Source organism: Phanerochaete carnosa, assembly GCF_000300595.1.
Source record: "Phanerochaete carnosa HHB-10118-sp unplaced genomic scaffold PHACAscaffold_2, whole genome shotgun sequence".
NCBI lineage: Eukaryota > Fungi > Basidiomycota > Agaricomycetes > Polyporales > Phanerochaetaceae > Phanerochaete > Phanerochaete carnosa.
The window spans coordinates 820,080-832,114 of record NW_006767629.1 but is presented as its reverse complement, the minus strand read 5'-3'; the positions used below and the strand labels follow the sequence as shown (position 1 = coordinate 832,114).

The following is a 12,035-nucleotide window of genomic DNA, read 5'->3' as shown; positions in this document are numbered from 1 at the left end:
TGGCGGGATCAGCGCATCAAATCTAAATCCATCGGCTTCACCAGCCGCCTCACACAAAAGTGCGGATCAGCGCTACTTAGAGACGGCCTGTTCTAGCTTCGAGGACACCCTTCTATTGCTCTTTCGCTCAAAAATGCCTCGCGTTCGAGGTCAGACACCGCCAGAAGTAAACTTTATCGGCTCAACAACATCTGTGGGCCTCGGCCCTCGGTCTTGTACAAGTTTTGTCATGTCTGCAAAATATCAAATCTGGGTGTTTCGCTCAATGTTGGTACGCTGCAATGTCGCGTCTTCCAATGTAGTCTCGCATATCAACTCGCACTGTCTCACAAGCTCCTACTAGACGGACCACACGCCCGTCACTTCATGCCACTAAGGCTATGTGCGCACACCCGCCCGGATGACATCGCTGGCTGCGGGCGCCTCACGCTCAGTCTCGAGTGTTACAGCGCCTATGCATTCTGTCAACGGTGCGCAACTACTGATATGTTCATATACATGCCTGGTAAGGCCGGCTTGTAATACGTGAAGCCACTCGTTCAAGTTACCAGCGCATTCAGACTGGCTCAGCGAATGTTCCCATGAACGACATGTTTCAGCAACAACGTGAGAGATATGGCCATTGGCAACAGCAAGACTTAAGCTTCCCTCTCACCCCTTGTCCCAGACATGTGGTACGTCACCACAGTTAGGAATTAATTGCGCTGGCCACAAGCTGCGCAGGCTTGTGATGTTCGCCTGTCTACCTGCAGACAAGCTCATGATAGGCCGGATTCGTCGCTTATTTCAGGTGTGAGAAGGCAGGCTCAAAGTGAGTGTCTTAGCCGTACAAAATCCTATCGAATGCATGACAAAGTCGCGTTAGAAGCACGGTGCGTGAGTGCATTTCGCACTGCTTTCGTATCCGCCTGTCACCCAATACAGTAGTCCCGAGGGCTCTCACGCCCTCGCTTGATCGCGAACGGCCTCACTCCGCTGGCTTTCCCTTGGGCGTGAGGACAAGCATACTTGAGGCATATATAAGCTGTCGCGCGAGCTATCACAATGTACCCACCACCCAGGTGTCTCACTTCTCGCACACTCCCACCACCGTTACATCCCCAGTACGCCTCTCAGAATGCACACCTCAGCGGCTGTTGCCGTGCTCCTATCCGCAGCTTTAGTGGCTGTAGCCCAGACTGTTGTTACCGTGAGCATTCCATTCGCATCTCTTTAAAGGCCGCAGGCTCACCTAGACATCCAGATTCAAGTCGGAGCCGAGGCGGCAACGCCGGGTGGTATCTACCAGTACATGCCCCCAAACGTGACTGCGAGTAACGGCACAATCGTCAACTTCGTGTGGCAGGGCTCCCCGGGAAACCATACGATCACTCAGTCGACGGCGCAGAGCCCTTGCCAGCCAATGTCCAGCGGCTTCGATTCTGGTTTCTTATTCATTCCCGCGAACACGACTAGTAACTTCCCGTCCTGGAACTTGACCATCACCAACGACCAAGAGCGTAAGTCGCCCCTTTACGCGGTTCACCCACTGGCATCTCAATCCACCTTCAGCCATCTACTTCTACTGCGCGCAGCTCATCCCGGGGCCGCACTGCAGCACCTTCGGCATGGTTGGGTAAGCTTCTTTCATACTTGCATCCACTGCAATGCAGCTAAGCTCTCTGCCAGCTCAATCAACGCCCCCGCATCGGGCACTGGCTCCTGGGATGACGTCGTCAGTACCGCACTCGCGAGCAACGGTACGACGCCTGGGGAGCCGACGCCGGGCGCGTCGTTGGTTGGCGTGGACGTGAACGTGACTGCGCCTCCGGGGCCCGTCGGCACGTCGACCGACGGCATCCAAGGCTTCGACCTCCCTGCTGCTACTCCTAGCCCCGCTGCATCGAGCAACGCAAGTGGCTCTGGTGCGAGCACCGCCGGGAGCACTGCCGGACCGTCGGGCTCTACGACCGGTGGCGCCCCCGCACCCACTGGTGGCTCGAGCGGTGCAGCAGTCAATGTCGCCAGCGGCGCGGCGCTCATATTCTCTGCGCTGCTCGGCACGTTACTACTTTGAGTCTCGCGTGATCCAAAATTTGGACTATGCTATCACCTCGCTGTGATGTTCGACGTTTAGAGAGGAAGCGGATGTGATCGCCGTGTGGAGTCTACCCTTTCGATTTCTTCTTTGTGCTCTGATACCAGCTCTCTATAACCGATGTATCCAGTTCATTTCTAGCTTTGGAACGGAGATTGTCGTTTGAATCTGCCTTCGGAGGTGTATACGAGCTGTTTGAGCAGCGTTTGTTTGACACTATCTACTGTCCTCAGGCCCCAAAAGCAAACGCCAAAGCAGCTGGCAGCCGAGTTGGCGGGTCGCAGCGCACCGAAACGTTGCCCCCACCGTTTTGCATGCAGGAGTGTTCCTTGTAGCAGGCTGAGAACGTAATAATTTACTCATTATGTATATGAGTAGAGTCAATAACACATCTTAGACGACTTGTTTGTCTGGATACAACGAAGAGTCCGAGCCGCTCCCAGTGCGCAGCGACGGCCGGCCTCTGCCGATCAAGATAGCTTTTCTCCGTACAAGATGAACCTTGCGTACTTTATATAGCCCATTCAACCAACCGTATCATCGTTACTGCAATGCTTGCATTCACAAATCTGGTTCTGTGACGTGTATCTCAGGTGCTAACGGCCAGACTGCCGTCTTTTCTTGATTGCGGGAAACAGGAGCTTTATCGACAGATCTGCGGTTTGTGCTCTTAGCCTATACTATGATTTAGCAAGAAGGCGCTCATCGCAAGGATGGATGTCATATGCTCAATTTTCTCGTCGCTGGGGAACAGAACCATCATACAGGGATGGATCGGGACCTCTCGTCCCGTGAAGAACGAGATATTCCTAGGCTAGCTGACGTGATGCTAATGCACGTTTTTCCCAAGACTATGAGGGCGTGTCGTAAGGATAACTGTAGCGCAGAGAATTCTCTATCTCACTTACGATGCAGCTCAGCCTCGCGCCTACGTTTTGCCGCTCCCTTCCGGCTCAGTGCGTGGAGCAATGGCACACAAGCGTTCGTATAGAGCCTGATCAAAGCCCACGCGGCGGTAGTAGATGCGCTTTGGCACGAAGCTGCCCTCCTCGTACTTCGCAGCAGCCTCGTCCTGGTACTGAGCGACGCTCGACTTCGAGATCAGAGCCTCCTTCGTCTGTTTAACAAGCATGCAATCAGCTCCTGAAGAACTATGCTCAAAATGAACACCACACATCATCAGGGAGCCCACGATATGGGACGACGGTATGTCTTAGCGTCTTTCCGCTTGTGGATTGGTATTGACCAAGATAGAAGCGCGTGCCGTCAGAGGCATCGGCGAAGATCTCATGCTGGCCGATCATATAGCCGTGGAAGGACTTGCCCCACTCGCCGTCACTCTTGATGCGCCGCTGTGGTACGAGGACGACCAAAGTATCACAGCTGGGATCCGTCCAAAACGTGAGCTGCGCTTTGATGGCGAGCATAGAGGATATGTCGCTGGGAGAGCATAAGGGGCTTTGAGTGAGAAACGTGGAGGGAAAGGCTTACTTCTAGAATCCAGAACCAGCTTAGCGGGGGCTTGAAGAAGCTCTCTCAGAGGACGTACATTCATTGCGTTCTTGATACTCTTCTTCGCAGGTTTGCTCAGAGCATTTAGCGGCGTCCCCTCATAAAGGGGAAGGAGACATGAAAAAGGTATTTCTCCGACGGAGCTTGTTCCTAAGTCTGTCGGTTGAGCTCGGATTATTTGCTAAAATAAAATAAAATGTGAATCGTCAGGCTTCGGATTCCATATCTAGTTCCAACCTGGGATGATACAGACCAATGACAGACTTTCTACCTGCCCATCTTCGTCATTACTTTCTGAGGACTCGTTATGAACGCGTAGTTCTGCTAGATCGGCCTCTAGAGATTGGATACGGCTCTATCAACCTGAAGTTAGCACTAGCTAGGCTACTAGTATGCTCGCGGTGCACAGCAGCCTTACCTCGGCGGCTGCCAGCTCTCCCTTTAGCCGTAAGATCTCATTGCCTTGAAGCGCAACGATGTCCTGTAAAATCTCTGTAGATAGCTGGAGCGCCATGATGACCAAGGACAAGCGGTCGGCTGTATGCATGTGAGGGTGACGGCGGCCTGACGGTCTCCCACGGTAAGTTATTTAAGCTCCAGCCACGACGTAAGCTCATAGATAAATCTCTCCTACATCGCCACCACCAAAATATTAATGGGTTGTGCCGCAGGCGTTGACCATGAGAGACTGTAAATTATGATGTACCCACATATACACGTTCTCGAATAGATGGGGTTGCATTGAACATAATACGTCAGTTGTCAATGGAAAGACTCCGCAGACTCTTCGCGTGGGTGATCGCATCAACCGACACGCCTGTACACCATTACTTGGTGGCAACATTATGTACATTCCGATCTCTTATCTCTGTTCGTGCCGCCCTCCTGCAGCCAGTAATGGATCCGGTCAAGATGGAAGCCATCATGAGCCTATCCGGGGTACTGCCAATGCGCGAGCACCACTAATGGCTCGCCTTCGATGACGACTAACATACCATGTAACACAATGTGTCCGCTGCATGGCCTAACACCGCAAGTGCCTTAACTTCCCATTGCCCATCCTCAGACTCCGCGCGACAGCCGCTTCTTCGAGTTCACAACGATCGTCTTCTCCTAGTTCGGCGACTGTGGAACGTCTGTGAAGAGGCAAAAAAACCACCATACTGCGTCTCTGTCTTATCCGACCATGCGAGAGTATCCTGGTCGCATGTGGAATCTTCACATGTAGCCTGAGAGTCGGAATCTAAACCATGATCCTAACGTGCCGCTTGTTCATAGCCCACAAACCAGATCAAGACAAAGAGACGCACCATAAAAAGCATTGTCTCGGCGAACCGTACGCTAGTCACGTGTATAGCTGGCGAATATGACCGATGTTCCAGCGTACGCCTGAAGTGTTCTCGAGCATTCAGCCTGTGATTGGGCAGCGCAATCAGCGAAGGGCATATGATGATTCATAGCGCGAAAGTGTACCATGCCATGAACGAACTTGCGTAGACTGCAAGTCATTGTTATGAAATTCCCTCGAGAGGCGGAAATTGAATGCTTACCTTCGCCGAGAACAAAATATACTGACAAGTGTTCGGCGAGGTCAGCAGTCGAAGCAACATACCACGAGTCACCACTTACTCGCCCACCAAACGTATGTTCGGGGCCAAAGAAGACTCTGCAACGATATTTTCAGTTGAACCTCCGCACTCTCATATAGCATGTCAGTGCTTACCGTGATGACGTACCCAACAGCAACAACACTGAAGATGTCAATTACATGGTAATATCTTCAATATCACGACATACCTGGTAAGCATCCCAGTAGATACGGTATAAACGAGCAGCATGCCGACGAATGAATGTGTTCTGTCCGTATATAGTTATGTGCGGAACATACTAGAGGAGCACGATCGACGGTACTCACTGTGGCATGACCCCGCGTCGGTGTTTGACCAAGAAATAGCAAAGAGCGACTGCTATGTACACGTCTGCCGTTGTTACACATGCAACTGCTATATACGAGATCCACTGTCAAACAGCTTAAGGGGAGTTACTGCACTGGCGCTGACATGACGACTTGCCTGCTTGCTCCGAAACTCTGCTAGGGAATTCGAGAGAGCCCTACTACAATTGAGCTACAGATTTCAAACAGTAATCGTCATACGTACAGCTGCAGGAATGCCGCTAGCGATAAATACCGCATGTCAAACCGGCGATGTCAAGCTCTGATCATGGACGCACCTGCCCCCCAGCCTGTGTCTCAAATTTGAGTATGCTCGAAGACGCGATAAGAAATGTGAACCCACAAAAGGCACTCGCAGTAACAAATAGCTATTTCAGGCTCATAAGACGTTATATAGCAAGGATTAGATGACTCAGCAACAGACCAGGGGATAAGTGAGCATAGCATTCTTCTCGCTTACTGGCCATGTTTGAAGGGGTGTTATTAGTTTTCTACGAAGTGGGCCTTGCTATATCACTCACAGATCCACACCCTATGGCAATTCCAGCTATCGAGAAGGGTGAGTCTCAGAGGTATCGCACCGGTGAATAGGCTCACCATTGAACAAGGAGCGATATGCAAACCTAACGCATACAGTGTCGTCAGCCCGGTATGAAATATTTGATGGCGATTAACTCCATGTACCGTGATTATAACAAGTGGCTACGGCATTGATACACATGAATTTGATGCCGCATCTTGAAAGAATATGGACTCACCGGAGTGCTCCTGTTCGCAGGACGGATGAGAACTCGTCACAACGTGAAGCCGATTTTCTCACCACTGTATCTCCGAGAGAGTTGAGAGATTCCCGAAGTTATCCACCAGTTGACTGATACCATTAAATTTAATTGATGAAATCTGACAAAGTGAGCTGGTGTACACACTTACGTATATAGTGTCATGCTAATGATGACGAAATGGCAGGTCGACAGCAGCCTAGCACCAAGAGATGTCGGTGAATGCGCGCGAAGAATCGTGCAGAGTACCATACCATAACATCCACACCTTGTTGCACACGAAAGTTCATTAACATCCTGAGTACACCGCAGGCAAGACAGGCTTACAGAAGCTTTAAGGGATGTAGGTTCCTGCATGTTTCTCTGGAAATAATTGAAGCATTGGAGGCATGTGATGCCGTAGAGACTGCCAAGACATAATCAGGTAATGCCTTCGAGTTCCAGGATAGCGAGACTTACATGGCGGTGGTAACACCACCAATCAATATCGCGCCAAATAGGCTGGCGTATGGCATGTGGCATGCACTAGTCAGCGAAAGCAGACTGATTGGATTGAATCCCCGTCCGTGCAAGTCTTATGAACTGGAGGAGGCGACGGCGGGAGCGATGCGAGGGATGAAAATCTACGGTCCCTAATAGAAACTCCCGGAATGGCGCCTCCTACGCGCCGCACAGGCGTCACAGTGGAGTGCCGATCGAAGAACACCATGAGTGCCTATGAGAGTATCAGTCATGTGTATCGGACTCAAGGAAACTTACGTTCTTTCGCAGGACAGCCATGATGTACTGCACAGGCCCGGTGACGGTCGCACTAAAAATCGTTCCACGCAGACCCTCCGCGTAAGTCCATAGTCCACCACACCCGCGCGCAGCCCTCCGGAACGCATATTCACCGGGCGCGTCGCACGCGAGGGACGCGATGCGATGGACCATAGTCTGAGCACGGGTCTCGTTGGAAGCAACGCATATCCGAGCGCGCACCGCTAAGCATCGGATCGTCTGAGAATCAGCTCAGAAGCTCTCTTTATATTACTTTTGATCCTGTGCGGCGGTAAATTCTAACGCATTTAGTAAAGGACATTGACGCTGCGCATCGAGGAGGCTAAGAATGACGCTAGGGACGCCATTAGCGTGCAGGGGTTAGTGAGTGGGTGCGAGTCACCTTTTCCATGCACAGAACAATGTCCCTATCGTAATTAGATATGGCAGGCTCCTCCGTGCCCCCGGTACCGTGAGCTACTGGGGATGACAGTACGACAGGCGTAGGTCTGAGGGACGACTCGGAAACAAAACTCGGCAGCATTCGAAGGCACGGCTTGCACGGGGTGCGAGCATGTCGATGGCTTCCTACACCGCCGTCGTGTACGTAACTGACGGTTTACAATCAGAATGATCGAACAAACGCCTGACTGGTCTGATGCTACTCGGCGGACAGCCAGGAGTACAGGCGCGAATTCAATTTGCTAACCGTTAAGTCTCTATTTGTGCCTGACAGGCTAGCCGTTCGCCTAACAGATTCCTGAGCGTGAGGAAACGAGCTCTTCCAACTTGCAACCGTAGCTACGAGCCTACTTCCTGCTAATAAAATATTGGAAGCTTCCTGAGGGCAGTAACTAACCTTACTTGTATCTTTGTTGCATCCAAAATATTTTTCTCGCCATGAACGAAGGATGTGTCCAATGAAACGACTGACTTTGCGAATGCTTCAAGCCTTTGAGCCGGGGACAGCTTTGAACTCCGCTGATGCTCGGCATGCATCGGCATTCCCTCGGTGTGGTTCAAGCGCTTCTTGTCTGCCACGTCTCTTCCTCTCCCATCCTCCATTCACTTCGCGTATACCTTCACTGTATCTTCCTTAAGCTACAGTACAAATCAGGTTGTGCTACAGCTCAAGGAGTAGCTTCCTGATTGATATGTCCTTTGGTTCAGCAGCACCTACACTACTCTGACGGGTATGTCACCATATATTCTGTGGTAGTCACAGCTGACGATTATCTAGATGTGTAATCATATGTAGCTGACATGTCGGGTGATAGGTGTCACTCATGTAAGCTCATAAGTCTGCTGTTGTGTTTTAAGGGCTCACACTTTTAGCTTTGTGCAGGGTATCCATGCAAGTCTCAGCAAGTCATGACAGATGTGAAGAGTACTAAGCACAGTGTCTGTCTGGAAGATTAGCATGTACTGTAGTGTAGTAATAATCCCTAGAGCTTTGTATCTTCCCTAGTTTTGTCAGGAATATATTGCTTTTTATTGTCAAATTTTCATGCAAATAGAGCGAAAATTCAATGGAAAATGTGTAATTTATTCAAACGGGTACTGCCGACATATTCAAACCCCGCTGCAGAACACCTCGGGAATATGGAAAGACCAGCCCGTTACCCAATCTCGTTAGCTAACCGTTAGAGCTTGCCTAACGGTGCACTGATGTTATTTACTTATCTTTCTGACAGTTAGGTAACGAGGAGACGCGCGTCACGTACCGCGCAGTGAACTGTTCGGTAACGGCATCAACTCATTTATACCTCACGGCGCGCCGGCGGTGTAGGGCTCCCACTAACGTTAGCACTTCAACCACGGATGTGCTGCGGATTGCCGCCCGTTCCGCAAGGCACCCTGCACGACGAACACAAGGCCTTCAAGGCGAGATGGAGATGGACCTGTAGGGGTATTGATAGAGTTCGCGGTGGCTGCAAATACAAAGTGAGTAGAATGTCTAACATAATACAATTGTATGATAAGCAGGCCTAGTGAATCAACCATCGAGAGCAGCCGCAGAAGGGGGCCAGGAACGCATCATTTGATGCGCCGGTCTAAATAGGAAATGGACCGCCACGCAAATACTCAGGCGCTTGGCGATACGGCATCCCCCTCCCTACCTCTCCTCTTCTCCAGCCTCACGCCTGCCTCGAGTGTGCCTTCCATCTCAAACCTTGTGCATACATCTACGGCGTGTCTCCTTCCTACGGTTTCGCTTTTAATCTCTTCACTCATCGTTAAACATGGCATCCACCACACGGCTTGCCACCGGCGACTCATCTGTGCCTCCGAGCCCGAGCAACCTCATGGCTGCCTTTAGCCCACATCATTCGTACGACAGCGACGACGAGACGGAAGGCGAGGAAGATCAGCCTTTGAACTCGAAAGAGCGGAGCTTCAAGGACTCGGTGCATGGCTGGAGTGAGTCCCGCCTCTCCCTCTAATTAAACTGCCCACGCGATGTTTATCCTCATCCGACGCGTCTCCACTTTAGTCACTCTCAGCGAACGGATCTGTCGAATTATTGACACGTATAATGATCGCTTATCACGCGTTAAGCGTGGACTGACTATCTAAATAGCCCGCAGTTTCAACGACTGCGACACGTGAAGCAACTCGGAACGTCGTACTACGTCTGGCCAGCTGCGTCGCATAATCGCTTCGAACATTGTCTTGGTACCCTCTTTGTGTGTCGGCTAGTTGAGTAATCTTGACGCATCGTCCCGCAGGCGTCGCACACCTCGCTTTGACACAAGTCAAGAGGCTTCAGCAACTACAGCCAGAACTGGGTATCACCGAACAAGATATCGACTGCGTAACGATAGCAGGTCTTTGCCATGATTTGGGTCATGGTCCTTGGAGTCATGTTTGGGACTCGCTGTTCATTCCGAAAGCAATGTGAGTGAGAAAAGCATAGAACCACGACATTCTTTATTAATTGAACCTTCGAATGTCAGGCCGAACAAGAAGTGGAAACATGAAGATGCTTCAGAGATGATGTTCGACTACCTCTGCCAGGAGCCCACCGTCGACGTGACTCCGGAGGAGGCTGCTGTCGTCAAGGCGTTGATTGCGGGCGAGCCGTCGCGCTGTCCGTGCGTGCCCCGTTCCACTTCTGATCATCTGACAGACACGTGAAGTCTATGCAGAGAGCTCGAAGCGAAGAAATTCCTGTTCGAAATTGTTGCGAACAAGCGCAACGGCCTTGATGTTGACAAGTTCGACTACATTGCGCGAGACTGCCATGCCATCGGTCAGGGTGAAAATGTCTCCTTGACCAAGTGCGTCTAGCCATCTTCCCTTTCTCGTTCTCATCGGTAACTGTGCACATCCTCCAGACTCATTCATTCCGTACGCGTTATCGGCGGCGAGATTTGCTACAACATCAAAGATGCGAATTCTGTATATGAGCTTTGTTGGTCAAGATTTAGTTTGCACAAGCGCATATATAACCACAAGACCGGTCAGTTTCCTTTTCTATCTTGGGTCGCATGCTGAATCTGCTGCCCGCAGCCAAGGCTATCGAGTATATGATCATCGACGCTCTGCTTGAAGCCGAACCCTACATGCACATCGCTGAGCAGATCGAAGACCCGAAGCGGTACGTGCACCTTACAGATGACATCAAACTGCGCATACAGGCGACCACCTGCCCAGTAAGCATGCCTCCTAATCTCAGTAAGCACAGTACTGAGTGCATACTAGGAACTGGAGAAGGCGCGTAAGATCTTCTATCGCATTGACACGCGAGACCTCTATAAGTGGATCGAGTACAAGGTGTATCCGTGGAGCGTACGCGACGTTTGCCGCGAACGTATCACGCCACAAACTATTGTTGCCGCAGCGAAGCGCATAACTCGGGAGAGCGACGAGAACTACGATCTTGCATGCGAGCTCGGCGAGGAGCAAATCATCGTCGACCTTGCGACGCTGCACTACGGCATGAAGGAGCTCAACCCGCTGAGGTATGTAAAGTTCTACAGCAAGAGGAAGCCTAATCGTGAGTTATTTCCTCGCATATCTATGTAGCTCGCGGATGTTGGTGTCTGACTTTGCTTGCAGGTGCAAAATATGCGGAGAGTGGCGACATCTCAAACATCATGCCACAAGCTTTCGCGGAAGTCCTGCTACGGGTGTACACACGCGACAGCCGGTATGCGTCCCTCGTCATGTACATCGTACTTGTCCAAACTCACGCATACCTCCAGGTTTATGGGTCTCGTCCAACGCGGCTTCCGCCAGGTACTAGCGGACATCTATGATGACGTGAAAGAGGCCAGGATCAGCTTAAGCGATGACGAGGACCCGAGCACGCCGCGCGTGGGCGCCGCCGCGGACGCGCCGTCCAACCAGCACGGCACTCCGGGAGCCGCAGGCACGCAGGCGGACGGCGCGGCCTCAAAGCGCACGCTCTCGCGCGTGTCGAGCCTGCGGCTTGCGCCCGAATCGGATGGGGAAGACGCAGTTACGACGCCGTGGACGCCAAACAGCTTTACGGACGTCCCAACCGCGCATGCCAGAGGGCGCGGTGCATCGCCGACCCGGGCACGCAAGCGCGGCGCTGACAACAGAAGTCCAAGTCCATCTAAAAAGCGCGGACGGGTGGCGAAGTGAGTTTCTTGTGATCGACATCAAAGTAAAGGCTTATGTGTATGTAGGGAGTGAGCTTGATTTAGGAACTTTGGGGGCTCAGCTGCGAGAAGAACATTGCTATCTGACTAAGTGGCTTGTTGACTATCGGTACTTTTTCGTCTTTCGGCTAATTGATGCTTTACTGCTCGAACAATCGCTATCCCCATACTACTGTCTCCCTTTATAGATGAGAAATACTAAAGACTTCGGGTGCATGAATCTCAGTATTATCGATACCGGTTTCAAGAACCGGTTGTCACGGCTAGAACTACTTCGACGTCTCACTCGATGGAAATTTTCAGAACCTCATGCTAGTACAAAT

The 12,035-nt window shown here is 51.4% G+C and overlaps 4 protein-coding genes across 4 annotated transcripts; 2 read left to right on the top strand and 2 right to left on the bottom strand.

Annotated features, from left to right (window-relative positions):
• Nucleotides 1-1,067: 1,067 nt before the first annotated feature.
• PHACADRAFT_249130 (uncharacterized protein) lies at nucleotides 1,068-2,448 on the top strand. The gene is made up of 4 exons (XM_007391503.1): nucleotides 1,068-1,189; nucleotides 1,244-1,499; nucleotides 1,552-1,615; nucleotides 1,669-2,448. The coding sequence occupies exons 1-4, from the start codon at nucleotides 1,118-1,120 to the stop codon at nucleotides 2,054-2,056; spliced, it is 780 nt and encodes a 259-aa protein (XP_007391565.1). The 5' UTR covers nucleotides 1,068-1,117; the 3' UTR covers nucleotides 2,057-2,448.
• A 98-nt stretch (nucleotides 2,449-2,546) lies between these two features.
• PHACADRAFT_181013 (uncharacterized protein) lies at nucleotides 2,547-4,144 on the bottom strand. Its single transcript, XM_007391502.1, has 6 exons — nucleotides 4,008-4,144; nucleotides 3,843-3,944; nucleotides 3,569-3,770; nucleotides 3,253-3,488; nucleotides 2,986-3,194; nucleotides 2,547-2,928 (listed from the first exon to the last, which is right to left on the bottom strand). Exons 1-5 carry the CDS (start codon nucleotides 4,134-4,136, stop codon nucleotides 3,006-3,008), a joined length of 858 nt encoding a protein of 285 aa, XP_007391564.1. The 5' UTR covers nucleotides 4,137-4,144; the 3' UTR covers nucleotides 2,547-2,928; nucleotides 2,986-3,005.
• A 220-nt stretch (nucleotides 4,145-4,364) lies between these two features.
• PHACADRAFT_181012 (uncharacterized protein) lies at nucleotides 4,365-5,512 on the bottom strand (the record flags this gene model as incomplete). Its single annotated transcript, XM_007391501.1, has 7 exons — nucleotides 4,365-4,845; nucleotides 4,900-5,002; nucleotides 5,063-5,087; nucleotides 5,140-5,255; nucleotides 5,326-5,340; nucleotides 5,387-5,446; nucleotides 5,505-5,512. The coding sequence occupies 7 exons, from the start codon at nucleotides 5,510-5,512 to the stop codon at nucleotides 4,684-4,686; spliced, it is 489 nt and encodes a 162-aa protein (XP_007391563.1). The 3' UTR covers nucleotides 4,365-4,683.
• A 3,749-nt stretch (nucleotides 5,513-9,261) lies between these two features.
• Nucleotides 9,262-11,922, top strand: PHACADRAFT_249122 (uncharacterized protein). Its single transcript, XM_007391500.1, has 12 exons — nucleotides 9,262-9,502; nucleotides 9,576-9,612; nucleotides 9,663-9,757; nucleotides 9,811-9,979; nucleotides 10,039-10,176; nucleotides 10,231-10,362; nucleotides 10,420-10,544; nucleotides 10,595-10,737; nucleotides 10,787-11,081; nucleotides 11,144-11,234; nucleotides 11,290-11,691; nucleotides 11,740-11,922. The coding sequence occupies exons 1-12, from the start codon at nucleotides 9,325-9,327 to the stop codon at nucleotides 11,744-11,746; spliced, it is 1,812 nt and encodes a 603-aa protein (XP_007391562.1). The 5' UTR covers nucleotides 9,262-9,324; the 3' UTR covers nucleotides 11,747-11,922.
• The last annotated feature ends 113 nt before the right edge of the window (nucleotides 11,923-12,035 follow it).

Excerpts from the sequence above, each read along its gene's own strand:
- PHACADRAFT_249130 (XM_007391503.1), top strand. The coding sequence starts at position 1,118 with ATGCACACCTCAGCGGCTGTTGCCGTGCTCCTATCCGCAGCTTTAGTG. Across the intron at positions 1,500-1,551 it reads CATCACCAACGACCAAGAGC|CCATCTACTTCTACTGCGCG; the intron begins GTAAGTCGCCCC and ends ATCCACCTTCAG. Across the intron at positions 1,616-1,668 it reads AGCACCTTCGGCATGGTTGG|CTCAATCAACGCCCCCGCAT; the intron begins GTAAGCTTCTTT and ends GCTCTCTGCCAG.
- PHACADRAFT_181013 (XM_007391502.1), bottom strand. The coding sequence starts at position 4,136 with ATGCATACAGCCGACCGCTTGTCCTTGGTCATCATGGCGCTCCAGCTA. Across the intron at positions 3,945-4,007 it reads GAGAGCTGGCAGCCGCCGAG|AGCCGTATCCAATCTCTAGA; the intron begins GTAAGGCTGCTG and ends TCAGGTTGATAG. Across the intron at positions 3,771-3,842 it reads AGGTAGAAAGTCTGTCATTG|CAAATAATCCGAGCTCAACC; the intron begins GTCTGTATCATC and ends ATTTTATTTTAG.
- PHACADRAFT_249122 (XM_007391500.1), top strand. The coding sequence starts at position 9,325 with ATGGCATCCACCACACGGCTTGCCACCGGCGACTCATCTGTGCCTCCG. Across the intron at positions 9,503-9,575 it reads GGACTCGGTGCATGGCTGGA|TCACTCTCAGCGAACGGATC; the intron begins GTGAGTCCCGCC and ends TCTCCACTTTAG. Across the intron at positions 11,235-11,289 it reads GTGTACACACGCGACAGCCG|GTTTATGGGTCTCGTCCAAC; the intron begins GTATGCGTCCCT and ends GCATACCTCCAG.